The 14476-nt window shown below is 38.1% G+C and overlaps 1 protein-coding gene across 4 annotated transcripts in view; it reads right to left on the bottom strand.

Annotated features, from left to right (window-relative positions):
* Positions 1 to 436: 436 nt before the first annotated feature.
* LRRC9 (leucine rich repeat containing 9) overlaps positions 437 to 14476 on the bottom strand; it is an 80068-nt gene continuing 66028 nt past the window's right edge. For all 4 annotated transcript variants that reach the window (XM_081957290.1, XM_081957292.1, XM_081957291.1 and 1 more), the window contains exons 30-33: positions 13251 to 13376; positions 7424 to 7607; positions 3888 to 4025; positions 437 to 1267 (exon numbers count right to left, since the gene is read on the bottom strand). In XM_081957290.1, coding sequence (XP_081813416.1) covers positions 3907 to 4025; positions 7424 to 7607; positions 13251 to 13376 — 429 coding nt within the window. In that variant the 3' untranslated portion in view covers positions 437 to 1267; positions 3888 to 3906. The remainder of the gene's footprint in view (positions 1268 to 3887; positions 4026 to 7423; positions 7608 to 13250; positions 13377 to 14476) is intronic.

Raw genomic sequence — 14476 nt, 5'->3', positions numbered from 1 at the left:
TGTGTGTGTGTGTGTGTGTGTGTGTTTTTGTATATATATATATAAATAACCTGCAGGAATTGACGGAGCAATAAGCCACGAGAAGAAGGACAAATTAGTTAGCTCTTTCTCTGCCTACAGTTGCCAAATGTTTCCTTATATTGGGGTCCCTGATATAGGGATATAGGGATCTGTTCCATCAATTCTTTTGCCTAAGATCAATTGTAAAGATGTTCACAGCTGTAACCTCTCCTTGACCCCCCCCCCCCAACCATTGGAAAGCAGTTTATATTCAAACTTTCCTCTACCTCATACCTTTTCATCTTACTCAGATGCAACAGAAACATGTTAAACCAGGATAAAATGAAACTTGGGCATATTTTTAGTTCAGCCTATTGTGTGAACACAATGATTTGTGAAAATTCCAAACTGTTTGTCAAACAGAGTTAGGGGTTAATGTTGTGTGAACCCACCCACAGAATCATTTCTAGTATGGCAATGTACCCTTTGCCAGGTTATTTTACTATGCTTTTCTGACAGGCTCCATCCTGTGGTAGACATGTAAGCTCTTTCTTCATGTTCTCTAAAACAAATTAACATATTTTTCTTTTTGTGAAATGCCGAACATGATTCATTTGAGGCATTGGGTCCAGAGATGTTACTGTTTTATAGTAATCATTTCATACAAGCCTTCTGTTTAGAAATCATGCTTTAATCCACAGATGAGATTCCAACATATGGTACATGGACATTTCCCAACTCTTCTTAATTGCACATATTATAGGAATTGATGGGGATATTATATTTTTTCTTTACAATTTCTCAAAAGCCAAAAATAAAATTTTTAAAAATCATTCAATCAGCCTTCTGTAACATATAACTTCATAATTTTGGATATCTTGTTTTCCTGCTTAACACATAACAGAATGTGTTTCTACCCTAAGCTACATAATACAGGGAATCCTGGCATATGGTGACACGAGAAAGAAAGCACTCTGCTAATATAATGAAATAATGAAATATAATGAAATAATGAGAATATTTCTATTAGCAACAGCATATTACATCTGGAAAATCATGGTTTGTAGTGGTCTTTTTTCTCTCCATTAATAAATAAAACTGATTTACAATATAGTTGGATGGAAATTCAAATGCACACAAGTATCAGGTGTTACGTTTTTATGTATACCAACATTCCTCAGTCTGGCACTCAAAATTGTCTCCAGTAATTTCCAGAGGAACAGTTCACTGTCCTTTCACTGCAGCAAAACGAAAATGTATTGTGGCACTGCAAAGACAAAATTTGTGGTGACATAAGCTTTTGTAGAATATATTTCATCAGCTGCTCCGAATATTACCTTGAATTATAGAGACAGACAGCAAATAGTAAGATTAGACAAAATATAAAAAACATTTGAATCTGATTGATGGGGATTCTATCCTATAACAGCTTATCTCCTAATAAATGTTTTTAGAATACTGACAAGACTTTATTGTTATATTCTGAGAAGGCTAAGCAACTTAAAATGTTACCGTTCCAGAGTAAGCCTATTCAAAGCTATTCTCCTAAAACTGTTTTTATTTTTAAAAAGCAAAATTATGAAGAAATCCATATATTTTTCCAACTCAGATGTAGGGCAGTTAAGTTGGCAAAGATCACCGGCTGTTTTTTATGTCCGTATTGGCTACACCAAGCTGTGAATAAAGACAGAATCTCTCATCTCCCAGCTGTTCAACTCGTGTACAAACTGTAAACGCTTCAATTTTTGCAGTTAACTCTTGGGAAGCAGCTGTTTGCCAGTTGTTTTGCACTAAAAAAATGAGGAAATCTACTGCCATGTTTGATTCAAGATGATATATTATGTTCTGAATAAAAAATAAAATAATCTTATGTAATCAACTTGAACGAACTGATAATTCATTTGTTTTGTTCCAAGTCAGCAAAATAGGTGAAAAAGTAGGAAAGCTGAAAAAAGTAATTTTTTTATACAGATGTCAGGACTATGGTTCATTTGTTCCTATAATAATTTAAACTTTTTTTCAGATTTGAAAGAACGTAGTATGAAAACATGAATTAAGAACAGTTTTTATGTAAAAAGGATTTCGAAGGGGCAGTTGTTAAACTAAAGAAAGCAGCTTTTTTTCTCCAAAAGTAAATCAGCCACTGGCACTGGATGGAAAACTGAGCAGTTGGTGAGGTCACTGGGCCTAGTCAAAGCCTCTGATGAGTGATTTTATAAATTATCAAAAACCCAAAATTCTGTGCAAATTTCATGTCAATGGAGATTCTCAATCATCCAGACGATGGTTGCCCCAAAGGTGCTTTTTTCAAGAGGCACCTGGACTTTCTTTGTTTTTCATTGAAGATATTTTGCTTCGAAATGTCCTCAAGGAAAAATGAAGGAAATCCAGTTGCCTCTTGCAAAAGCACATTTAGGACAATTGTCAGTTTCCCACCTCCTTAATCAAGGGTAGCCAATTCCATTCGAAATTAGTTTCCTCCCCAATAAATGTTCTACGTATATGTGTCTGTATATATATGTACTTTTCATAATCTACTCTTCATTAAAAAAACCACAGGAAAAAAATGTTGATTAATTACTGATTAGAATTAACCGTTTATAAAAAGGATTCAGGTTTGTGCTCCCACTCTATAAATTAACCTTTTTTCACTTACACATCAACTACTCCTACAGAAACCTTTCTGTTCCTCCTTCTAGTAGCAGCAGGAAAGAAGAAAATTAGGTGGAGATGGGATGAGCAGAAGGGGAAACTATTAGGAGGAAAAGAAAAATGGGAGATCCTTGCTGACAGGAAATAAGCAGAGGTAAAAAGAAACAGAGGGAAAAAGAAAGTACGTTAGGATATTACAAAAAGAATTAAATTTGCCAGGCAATCTGTTCTTCCAAGCAATAAGTAGTTACAAGTAATCCTCACTTAACAACCACAATTGGGGCTGGAATTTGGATTGTAAATCATTGTTACATGGACCACCACATGACCTGACTAAGTTTTGCTACTATTTTTGTGATGGCTGTAAAGCAAGTCACCACAGTTGTTAAGTGAATCATGTGGTTGTTAAGCAAATCAAGTGGTTGTTAAACAAATCAAGTAGTTGTTAAGTAAATCCATTCTCCCAAATGGGGGTATTTTGTCAGAAATGGGGGGGGAAATTGCCAGAAACTGGCAAAAAAAAAAGTCACAAATCATGGTCCTATGACCATGGGACACTGCAACCTATTGTAAATGCAAACTGGTTGCGAGGTGCTCAAAATGGAATCATGTGACCACAGGGATGTGTGTGCGGAAGTCATAACTTCAAAGGTGATCGTAAGTAACTTTTTGAGTCTGTCATAACTTTGGACAGTTGTTAAAGTGATTGGTCATTAAGTGAAGACTATCTGAGGATCAAGGCATCTATAATTTCTATCATGCTATCATCTGACCTTCTTGCCAATTTCTTTTAGTTTTAACAACTTCTATTCCCATCAGGAGAATCCATATTGGCATCATCTCTGAGTGACGTTCTTGCTTTCCCCTAACAATGTCTCCTTCCAGAAACAAAAACAAATAAAAAGCAAAATGGAAATTCCAGTCCAAATGTAACCCAAGGATTACCTGTAGTAGCTAAAATATTGGACCAAAACAAGATATATTAAATGTCAATATCCTGCTTTCTCAGAAAACTTCCTGAGTAATGTGAAGTCAGTCAGGATCTCATCAGTGTAATCTTCCCATTAGACTGTTATCAGTATAAATGAAAGAATAATGATCGCTATGTTGAATTATTTGGAGGCATAGAGACATAAAGCAGATAAGGTAATTAACAACCTGGCAAACTACAGTGCCACTCTGAGTTGTCGGAGGAGAGCTGCTGAAAATCATTAACGTGAATGAAATAAACTTACATAATTCAGCAAGGATGATCTAGGAGGTCCCATGGCTTGGAAAGTTACCCGATGTACTTTTGGCTTGCCTCATGGCTAATTCAGCATGAATGCTCCGAGAACTACACAATCCCAGAGTTGTGTTCTTTGGTTTCCTACCTGAAAATTAAACTGCAAAATTGGTATTTATCCAAATGTTGATATTTTTTATTATTTAAGGTAAAGAGGAGAAAAGTGAATTAAACGGGGAAAAAACTGAAGTGAATTATAAACAGCTTACTCCAAAAGAAGATAGCTACAGATCTGCATAATTATTTTCTCTAACTAGAACAGCCCTTTTCTTAGGACTGCTATAATTTGGATGACCACTAGTGGCAGCAAAGAACTTATGTATCTTTGTTGTCATTTCATAATCATCCACCTTCGTAGAACCAGATATGGCAGTTCCAATTGCCATACCTAGTCTTTTTTTTGGGGGGGGGAGGGGTTGAATCAGGGTTGACTCCTAGTGACTGCCTAAACTAGTCTCTGTAATTTTCTTGGCAAGATTTCAAAAGTGGTTCAGCACAGCTTGCTTCCTAAGGCTGAGTGACTAGACCAAGGTATCCAGCTGGCTTTGTGTCCAAGGCAGGACTAGAACTCAGAATTCCCTAGTTTTCAGCCCGGTGCCTTAACCACTTTGCCAAACTGACTCGCTCCATTCCATTGGTCTTGACTTAGATGACTTATAATCTACTCAGAGGTGGAACTTGTACTTTTAAAGCTGTGTTATTGTAAATTAACATTAATGCAACATATTTTTGCATATCATTTTATTTAGAAAGCTGCTGGACTGCAAAATGATCCCGGGCTGTTTTCATAATTAAAGGAGGAAAAAAACTCCCCAGTAAGAACAAAAAACACATAGTCAATGTGTTAAATGAAGGTAATTATTACTATGTCTGTATGTTCTAAAATGTGACATTTCGAGGCAGGCAAGCAACTGAATTAAGATCACGGAAAACAGAGGATTGGAGGAATGTGTGCTCTTGTCTCACCCATAGAAGACTCACATGTAAAAATATTAAAAATACAAGTATATATTCAAAAGCGAGATATAAAGGGGAAAGAAAAAACATAGGATAGATTAGTGAAGGTAAGAGAACAAGAAATGATACTAAATTATATTTGGGTTTGTGGAAATACCATCCCAAGAAAACATAAATGTAGATTTGAAAGAGACACCTATAACAATAGAAAAAGAAAGGGAGAGAGGGGGAAAGAATGAGAGGAAGAGGAGGGAAAGAAGAAAGAGGGAAAGAGAGGAGGGTGGAAGGGAGAGAAAGAGAAGGAGAGAGGGTAGGACGGGGAAGAGGAAGAGTAGGAGTAGGGGAGAGGTAAGGAAAGAAGGAAGGGGAAGGAGAGGAGGAAGGAAGAAAGTAGAGAAGGCGGGGGGAGAAAAGAAAGTAAAAATAAGGTGGTGTTACAACAGGCCTAAGGGATGGTAAATAAAGCAACCAAACTGTATATTATAACCCAGAGATTCCCAATCTTTTTCGGTTTGCGGCTCCCATAACACTTCGGATTTTTTCCGCGGCTCCCTTAATAGGTACATCCGATTTTTTTAAATTTTTGACTTTTTAAGGATTTGGAAATCTACTTTTTAGTTCGTTAAGGTTAGGTTAATTGAAAAATAAATTAAACACGAGCTTTAAATTCACAATTTATTGAACATCGTTTAATGATTTAAAATTATTAATGGGATGGATGGGCTTGTTGTTCGCTGCACAACTTCTCAAATCTTGGATCAGAAAAATAGCTTTTGAAAAGTAACTTAACCACCACACTAGCCCAGTGGTGGGCAACCTTTTTTTTCAACTGAGCCAAATCTCGCCAAAACCACGATTGAAATTTATTTGGAGAGCCGCTCTTGCTTAGCAACCAAAATTTTGGGCTCAATTGTGGTCATATGTTGTTTTTCTTTCTTTCTTTCATCTCTCTCTCCCACTTTCTTTCTTTTTCTTTCTCTCTCTCTCTCTGGCTCTTTGTCTCTCTCTCCCTCCCTCCCTCTCTGTCTCCCTCTGTCATTTTCTCTGGGTGTCTATCTGTCTCTCTCTCTCTGTATCTCTGTCTCTCTCTCCTCCTTCCCCCATCTCTGTCACTCTGTGTGTGTGGGTGTGTCTGTCTCTCACTCATTCACTTAATCACTCACTCTGTGTGTGTCTCTCTGTCTATCTTTCTCTCCCTCCCTCCCCCCCCCTCTCTCTCTCTCTGTGTGTGTGTCTCCCTCTGTCTCTCTCCCCTCCCTTCCTCTCTCTCTGTCACTCTGTGTATGTGGGTGTGTCTGTCTCTCACTCATTCACTTAATCACTCACTCTGTGTGTGTGTCTCTCTCTGTCTGTCTATCTTTCTCTCCCTCCCTCCCCCCCTCTCTCTCTCTGTGTGTGTCTGTCTGTCTGTCTGTCAGTCTCTCTCAGTCACTGTGGTCACCACAGTGTGTGTGTGTGTGAGTGAGACAGACAGACAGAGAGAGGAACAGAGAGAGGGAGTGAGAGAGGGAATCAGAGAGAGACTGACAGAGACGAATCAGAGACGTACTTTTAGCTACCTGGCAGCGGCGTTTTGCCTTGGGGGGCTCCTCAGAACTTCCCAAGACTTTGGAGGGAAGTTTACAGCCCTCCCTCGGAACGCTTCGGAGGGAAGCTTCTGCAAAGGCGAGTGGCAACAAGTCTCCCAGGCTTTAATTTGCCGAGCTGTGCGCACACGCCTGTTTTCCACGGCGTGGAGCAGCGGCGAGATTCTGCGCGGCGAGCAATGATTCCAGGGGCCATCCGGGAAGATGAGGAACGCGAGGGGGACCCTGCCCCCCCCACTGATGCCCCCCGGAATCATCGCTCGCCGCCCAGAATCTCGCCACTGCTCCACACCGTGGAAAACAGGCGCGCACGTACAGCTCGGCAAATTTCAGCATGGGAGACTTGTCATGCCCGGGCTTTTGCAGAAGCTTCCCTCCAAAGCCCGAGAGGAGGGAGGGAAGCGGGCGCCCGGCTTCGCGGCGCCCTTATGACAATAGCGCGGCTCCCCAGGGAGCTGCGGCGCACACTTTGGGAATCACTGTTATAACCTATTAAATGGAATAACAAATGTATAAGAATGACAAATGTAAAGAAGAATAACAATTATCTGAATGTATCATTACAATGGTATGTAAGAGAATAAAAAATAAAAAAATGGCAAAAAAAGAAGACTCACATGTACAAGATTGTAATGTACAATATTGTCCTTGCAACTATAGCCCTTGGACAGGAGGACATTTGCTTAACTCTTCTGCCCTGATGATTAGGAGTTATGAAATTAGGGCCATTAAGTTCCCATTCCAGTCACTATCTTATATGTCAGGCAGCTTTTACTTTAATCTTCAACCAATCAAATTTACCATCTCATGATTCCATTGCACAGTCCAAAGCTACTCAAAACCACCACAGTGAATTGGCCAAATCCATGAGAAATCATTGACAGGAGGCAACATTTTTGACACACAGCACAAAATGAAGCGTTAACAGTCCCCTTATACTTACTTTTGTTAGCCTCGCTTCCATTCACTTCATCAATAGTGTAGGGAAAACCAAACTCAGTCACATACGCATGGCTGATTGCTCCCGAAAGACTCATATTGGCTATCTTCAAGGGACATGCTTTGGGGAAAGCAGATAAGAGCCCAGGAAATCCACACTCTATTGGAGAACTGGCTGAAGGAAGAACCTACATGAGGAAAGAAGAAGAAATAAAGTATCACCTAGTCTTGAACATGCTATAAAAATAATTAAAATGTTGTAGGCCCATGCTTGAACATTCTGCTTTACAAGAAAGAGGGACCCCAACAATGGAAAAATATTTGAATAGATGTTGGGGAATACAAGGCAGGAAATCCTAGGGATCTGATTTACTGGCCAGTTTAGGGGGGGGGGAGGCAGTTTTTGTCAGTGTATTGGATTACTTTGATTGTTATGCAAAGTGGCCCTTTCAAGAAGGCAGCAAGAGATGGAATATTCAACTGAGAAAATGGAGTCTTGGGGTTTCCCTAGATTGCAATTCCCTTGTAGGGGTTGCCCTTGAGCTGTACTGCAAGCTGGTAAGGCGGCTCATATTCTTTGGTTTAGGTAGGATTGCAGGGGACTTTGGGGGAGATAACACAATGTAGTCTCCATTTTGTTAGGTTTATTTTCTCCACTACACTCAACTGAGAGTCAGTTTGGTCTAGTTCAGGGGTGTCAAACTCACGTCATCACGGAAGTGTCACGTGACGTATCGGGACCTTCCCCCCTTCACTAAACGGCATGGGTGTGTCCAATGTGTGATGCATCTGGCCCATGGACCAGGAGTTTGACAGTCCTGGTCTAATTGTTAAAGCATCACGCTAGAAACTGGGAAATTGTGAGTTCTAGTACTAACTTAGGCATGAAGCCAGATAAGTGATCTTGGGCATGTCATTCTCTCTCAAGAGGCAGCAACAGTGAAGCACTTCTGAAATCTCTAATCATCTTGTCAGGGACTTCTTTCAAAGTGAAGTCCAAGAACACAACTCTAATGATTTTTATTTCTTAACCAGAACTATTTTTTTCCAGGATTAGATGCAGAAGAGCCTTTTTAGTGATGATCTCTATTCTTTAAAGTTATCTATCAAGCCCCTACGGGTTTTCTTTTGCAACCTTTTTTTAAAGTACACTGCATTTGTTCTAATAAGCTTTTAAGTATTATTAACATCAGATGTTAGTGCTTTGTGTGCCATTGTATATTTCTGACTATTTGGGTGTTTTTTCACATTCTGAAAAAAATTAAGACAATGACTTCAAATATCTTCAAGCAGCTGATATTCCTTTAAAACTGACTTTTAATTCATAATAGTGAAAACAAACTCTTATTATTTTTAACAAATGTTCAAAAATCTGATCGGGCTCCCAGTTGCTATATTTTTGGATTAACATTTTCTTTCTTATAGGATTTCACTGCAAGGTCTAGGGACTGGAATTCTGCCTCAGGGCTTATTGTAAAAAAAAATGTACTTCTCACTTTTCTGATATTCTGCCCTAGAATGCTCTCAATGCAAGTTTGTCCTCTTTCTGACAAATTCCCATACTTTTATTTCTTCTGAGGTGGAGCATATTTTATAATTAACTAGATCAGTTTAAAAGCCAACTCCATAACAGGTTATTAGACGACTTGAAAAAATATCTATGCAAAAATGAATGAACTCCCTCTACTTCACCTCAGTTCCAATCCAGGAACCAATTCCTAATTTATAGAAAATTGTGAAGTTGCTGGGGCCTTGCCTTTGGCAGTAGTCCCATGCAGATGGAAGCCCTGATTAGAATAACAGTGTTTCTGCTGGGGAGAGAGACTTATAAAGAAAAAACAGGAAACTGGACTTTAAAGCCATCTAATTCAGCCTTGGTTAACCTGACTGGCATTAGCTCTCTTGATATTTCAGGCAAATGATGCCTACCTGGAGATGGTTGGGGCAGAACCTGGAACCTTCTGAATTGAAAACATCGAGTTTATCACTGAGTTGTTAGAGCAAGCACTAAAACAGCTTAATTCTGTGTTCTGACCCCAGTAGCTTTTGACAGTATTTCTTCTTCAGTTGACAGCAATTTCTCTTCAGTTTCAGCCGGCTACTTCATGCGCTATCTTGAACAACTGGATAAGAGAATTTTCCCCTTCTCTCACTGAAACCCTTTAAAAGGTTTTTAAAATCTGAACATTCTGTTAGAAACAGGCTATGCCTACATCTCATAAAAAGCTGAACTGGAAAACTGATAAAATGGATGAAAAAAGGCCACAACAGCATGCAAGAACAATTTGGTTCAGGAACCTGCTGGGACTCTAACAGAGGATATCCTGGTGACACCAGCCTGTACGTAGAGCAGACTGAAAATGGCAAGTGATGCCCTTTGAAATAATACTCCTCCTTTTGCCACTCTGCTGTTATTTCTTCAAAAAGTAGAATTTCCATTTTACAAAAGGAACCCACAACTATAACTTGAATACATGTATGTTATTAGCCCTCAGCGGAAGAAACCATTTGAGATTAGCTAGCCATAAAATAGAGTGAAATGGATTGGGGGATTATTAAATAAATGTAATGTTCTTTTGTTTTTGTTTTTCTTCTTCTTAGTGTTTTTCCCACCAATGCAGGGTTTGCCTGTTTTGGTTGTGATAGGAATTGATTACTGGTTATCAAAGTCTGATATTATGAGAGAGAGTGACTGGCCCTAAGTCACCCAGCTGACCTTTATGCCTAAGGCAAGACTAGAACTTACAGTCCTCTGGTTTCTAGCTTGGTGCCTTAACCACTAGACCAAACTAGCTCTCATTCTTTTAAATTATTTATTAAAATATCTCAAGTACCTGGCCCACCAAATAAAACACATATTATACAAGAGGCTTATTTAGATGCTTTTCTCCATGTAAAATTTCATTTGATATTTCATGCCAAAACCAAATTATTGTAAAGAAAAGAATAAGATTTTTTTCCCTTAATTTTCTACAAGCTCTTAGGGAAAAATAACTTGAGTGTCACAAAGAAAACGGAGAAACTTGTTCTACTTGTGGCAGACTAATGAGAAAATACCTCAGTTCTATTATAGCTAAGTAGATGATTTGCATTCAAACTTTTTGAAAAACAGAATATTTCACTAATAAGTTGGAAGCCTTTGCATTCTATTCCTAGCTGCACTAATGTTGTATTATAATTGATTTTTAAGTGATATCAAGTTTATAAAACAGACTTTGGTTTAGAATTAGAGCATTTACTGTGAGATGTGTGGCAAATAAATTTAATAATAATAAAATAATACTAATTTATAGGAAGCAATAATTGAGTTAAGAAGAATTGGATCTTCAAGTGACATAGAGAAACATGCTTCATTTGTTAGAAAGATGGTATAAATTTTTCCTGCTATGACATGTATGTCAGACATCACAAATCAAGGCTGTCAAATGCCCAGTTTATTAAAGTTATATCCTTTTCTCTATAACAATTTGAAATACAAAATAAACATTCAAACTTAGATGATCCATATTTTATTCCAAGGAGAAAAAAATCTGCAGCTTAAGAGTCAAGATGCAAAAATAAAACATTTTGCCAGTTTTCAATTAATTCTTCTCTTAATAATAGAAATTGTAAGGTGCTACTAACTACTAGATTTTTATTTCCACTGGAAATTTTACCAGTCTCATTCAGCTGGGGATTATAAATACAGTTTCCCCTGTCTTACTGAAAATGTAAAAGCTGGCTCATAAAAAAGGAAAGGATACTAAAGTCTCCAGGATATAGCGGCAACTGTCGTACAGACACTCTCATTTTAAACAATGTCCAAACCTTCAGAGTTAGTCTTATAATGGACTGTAACTGTCCTCACCAAGCCAACATGAGAATTTAGTATGAGCTCTGTAGAACAAATCAGGATTCCTTTAGCTGATCAGTAAAGATATATCAAAAGTAGCTTCTGAACAAGGCAATAAGACTGTCCCCATCTCTATCCTTTCCTTGTGTAATATATGTTTCTACAGCAGAAAAGTGGAAAAAATGCAGCTCACAAACTGCAAAGCTGCCCTGAAGTTCACTGTACATTGGTTACTATGTCAGCAGCTGTGGGAAAAACAGAACAAGAAACCAGGGGTGGAGACTTGTGGAAATTCTTATAAGTAAGGAAATGGCCCAACCACAAGCCAAGTGGAATTCCTTTGTAAGTTGCAACACAGAAAGCTTGCAATTTGAATTCTAGCAGAGATACTGCATTAAGTCCCTTTAGAAGTTCCATAATTATATATATCATCAAGGTCTGTGATTACGCAGAATCATGCCATGCATAATTCTGCGTGCTTGAATAAGTTTACATTCTATCTTTCTTCCATGATGCCACAAGATGGCATTCATCCACAGAATTCTGAGATGGTCTCTAATCCAGATACTGAAGAGGTCAAGGACAACTGACTTTCAATGGATCAAGAACCCTTACAAGTTATAATTCACCAAGCTTTTGCTGGTGTTAGGCTACTTATTCCTATAAGTGCACATAATTATGAACTAAAAATGTAACTGGAACACAAACACTTCTTGATTTATTTATTGGGAAAAATATGGTGTGGTTAAACCCAGGTTATGGCGTATTCACATTTTTATAAATGATTGTGAGATTTCAGATCCAAGGTAAAATTTGGACATATAAAGTAATGTGGGATTCAATTTTTTTTACTACTGGTTCTGTGGCTGTGGCTTGGTGGGCGTGGCAGGGGAAGGATACTGTAAAATCTACCCCCCTCCAGGGTAAGGATACTGTAAAATCTCCATTCCCTCCCTACTCCAGGGGAAGGTTGCTGCAAAATCCCCATTCCCTTCCGATTAGCTGGGACTCAGGAGGCAGATAATAGATGGGGGTGGGGCTAGTCACAGGTGGTATTTACTGGTTCTCCAAACTACTCAAAATTTCCGCTACTGGTTCTTCGTAACTGGTCAGAACCTGCTGAATATCACCTCTGATATAAAGTGGTAAATTTATCCCAAGATAGAACAGAGGCTATTCCATAGTTGTATGATGGTTTACTCATGTACTTTCTGCGTGCTTTTCTGCTGTGAATTTTTGTTTTATTTTAAACTGGTTTTAACATTTTTATGTATTGTTTTATTATGTATGTTGTGTATACAACCGTGACACAATACATAGGTAAAGAAATAAATAACAAATTACTTCTTTGCTTCCCAAATCCTCACCCATTCAATCTCTTAACCTTATACCCTATTCCCTTGCTTTTTAATTCTCTTCACCAATTATGTCTGTTGGAAATCACTCCCTGTTTTTATTTGCTTTCTCTGAATTAAGCACAGCGGGACTAACTTGGTTGCCTCTAGGTGACAAGGTACCATCAAGTATGGATTCCTTCAAAATAAAAGTGAGTCACAAGTGTACATTCAAAGTCATTTAGTGCTTCAGGAAAATAAAATGGAATAAGCTGACCTTGCCAGCCTCATCAGAAAATGTTATTTCAGGTCAATGAGCATATAATGATGATCATTTCTGAGCAGGTAACAGGGACCCACGGGGTAACAATAATCTTTGGAGTAAGATAGCTTAAGATAGCAGTATTGTTAAATAGACAATTGCAACTCTTATTTCTGATCTGTCATGATGCCAGCTTTAAATTCTTGATGAAACATGGCAACCCACATGCTGTGTGTCAAAAGTATGCTGAATTATGAAGAAAGGAAGGACAAAAGAAAGGAAAGAAGGAAGGGGAATAGAACTTTCTAAAGGCAAGTATTAAACAGGCAGAATCAAATCTGGTTCATCCTTCCCAAAATAGTAACAGCCCAAACCAAACTTAATTATAATAACCATGCTTTACTTGCTGTTCTAGCAAATGGAATTCAGCTCTTGCCCTCTCTTCTGGGCTAACTGTTACGCCATCCAAAACCTGAAGGTTAGGTAAGCGAAATATAAGGAGGGGGCGATGGGAAATTTTACGTGATACCTAAGAAAGGAAGAAGAGATGCAAAAGGTTAATCCAGGCATTAAAACATGGATGTCAAACTCTATCACATCATATGACGTATTACAACTTTTTTGCCTTTGCGGAGCTGGGCTGGGTGTGGCCTGTGATGTATCTGGCCCACGGGCTGCCAGTTTGACACCCCTGCACTATAGCATCAGGTTCTCCATATCCACATCCTTTCCAAAGGTCTAAGTCAATTATTGTTAAACTCTTTGTATTTAGGTTTACCACTTTATAGATTTCATTCAAATAGAGTATGTATGTATGTATGTATGTATGTATGTATGTATGTATATACATACATACATACATACATACATATATATATATATATATATACACATATACTCTATTTGAATGAAATCTATAAAGTGGTAAACCTAAATACAAAGAGTTTAACAATAAAAAGTTTAAAACAACTTAAAAAGATACTAAAATGATGCTCAGATTTCAAAGTGGAACACTAGCAGACAACTTTGTTTTCCAAAAAGTAGAGAAGGAAACAAGGGGATCAGCGATATTGGACTTAATTCTCACTAACAGAGAGGAAATGATAGAAGGTGTTGAAGCCATAGGAACCCTGGGGGCAAGTGACCATGCAATATTGGAATTCAACATTATGCAAACACAAGTAGTAGAACAAAGTCAAACTAGAGTCTTGGACTTTAAGAAAGCTAATTTCAATAAACTTAGAGAGAGCTTGGGAAAAATTCCATGGATGAGAATCCTCGAGGGGAAAACAACTCAAGAAGCTTGGGAAATTTTGAAAAATGAGATTACAAAAGCCCAGTCTAGCACAATACCAATGAAGAAGAAAAATAACAGCTCCCAAAAGAAACCAGCATGGCTGCATAAACAACTATCTGACAAACTGAAAGACAAAAAAAGTAAGTATAAAAAGTGGAAGGAGGGGGACATAACTAAGGCAGAATATCAGCAAATAGCCCGAGCCTGTAAAGATGAAGTGAGGAAAGCTAAGGCTCACAATGAAGAAAGGCTTGCCACAAAAGTAAAAATTAACAAAAAAAGCTTCTTCCAACATGTTAAAAACAAGAAAAAAGTTAAGGAAACAATTGGTC

This window comes from Natrix helvetica (assembly GCF_964273705.1).
Source record: "Natrix helvetica genome assembly, chromosome: 1".
In the NCBI taxonomy this organism is placed as follows: Eukaryota; Metazoa; Chordata; class Lepidosauria; order Squamata; family Natricidae; genus Natrix; species Natrix helvetica.
This window is presented reverse-complemented; position numbering and strand designations above follow the sequence as displayed.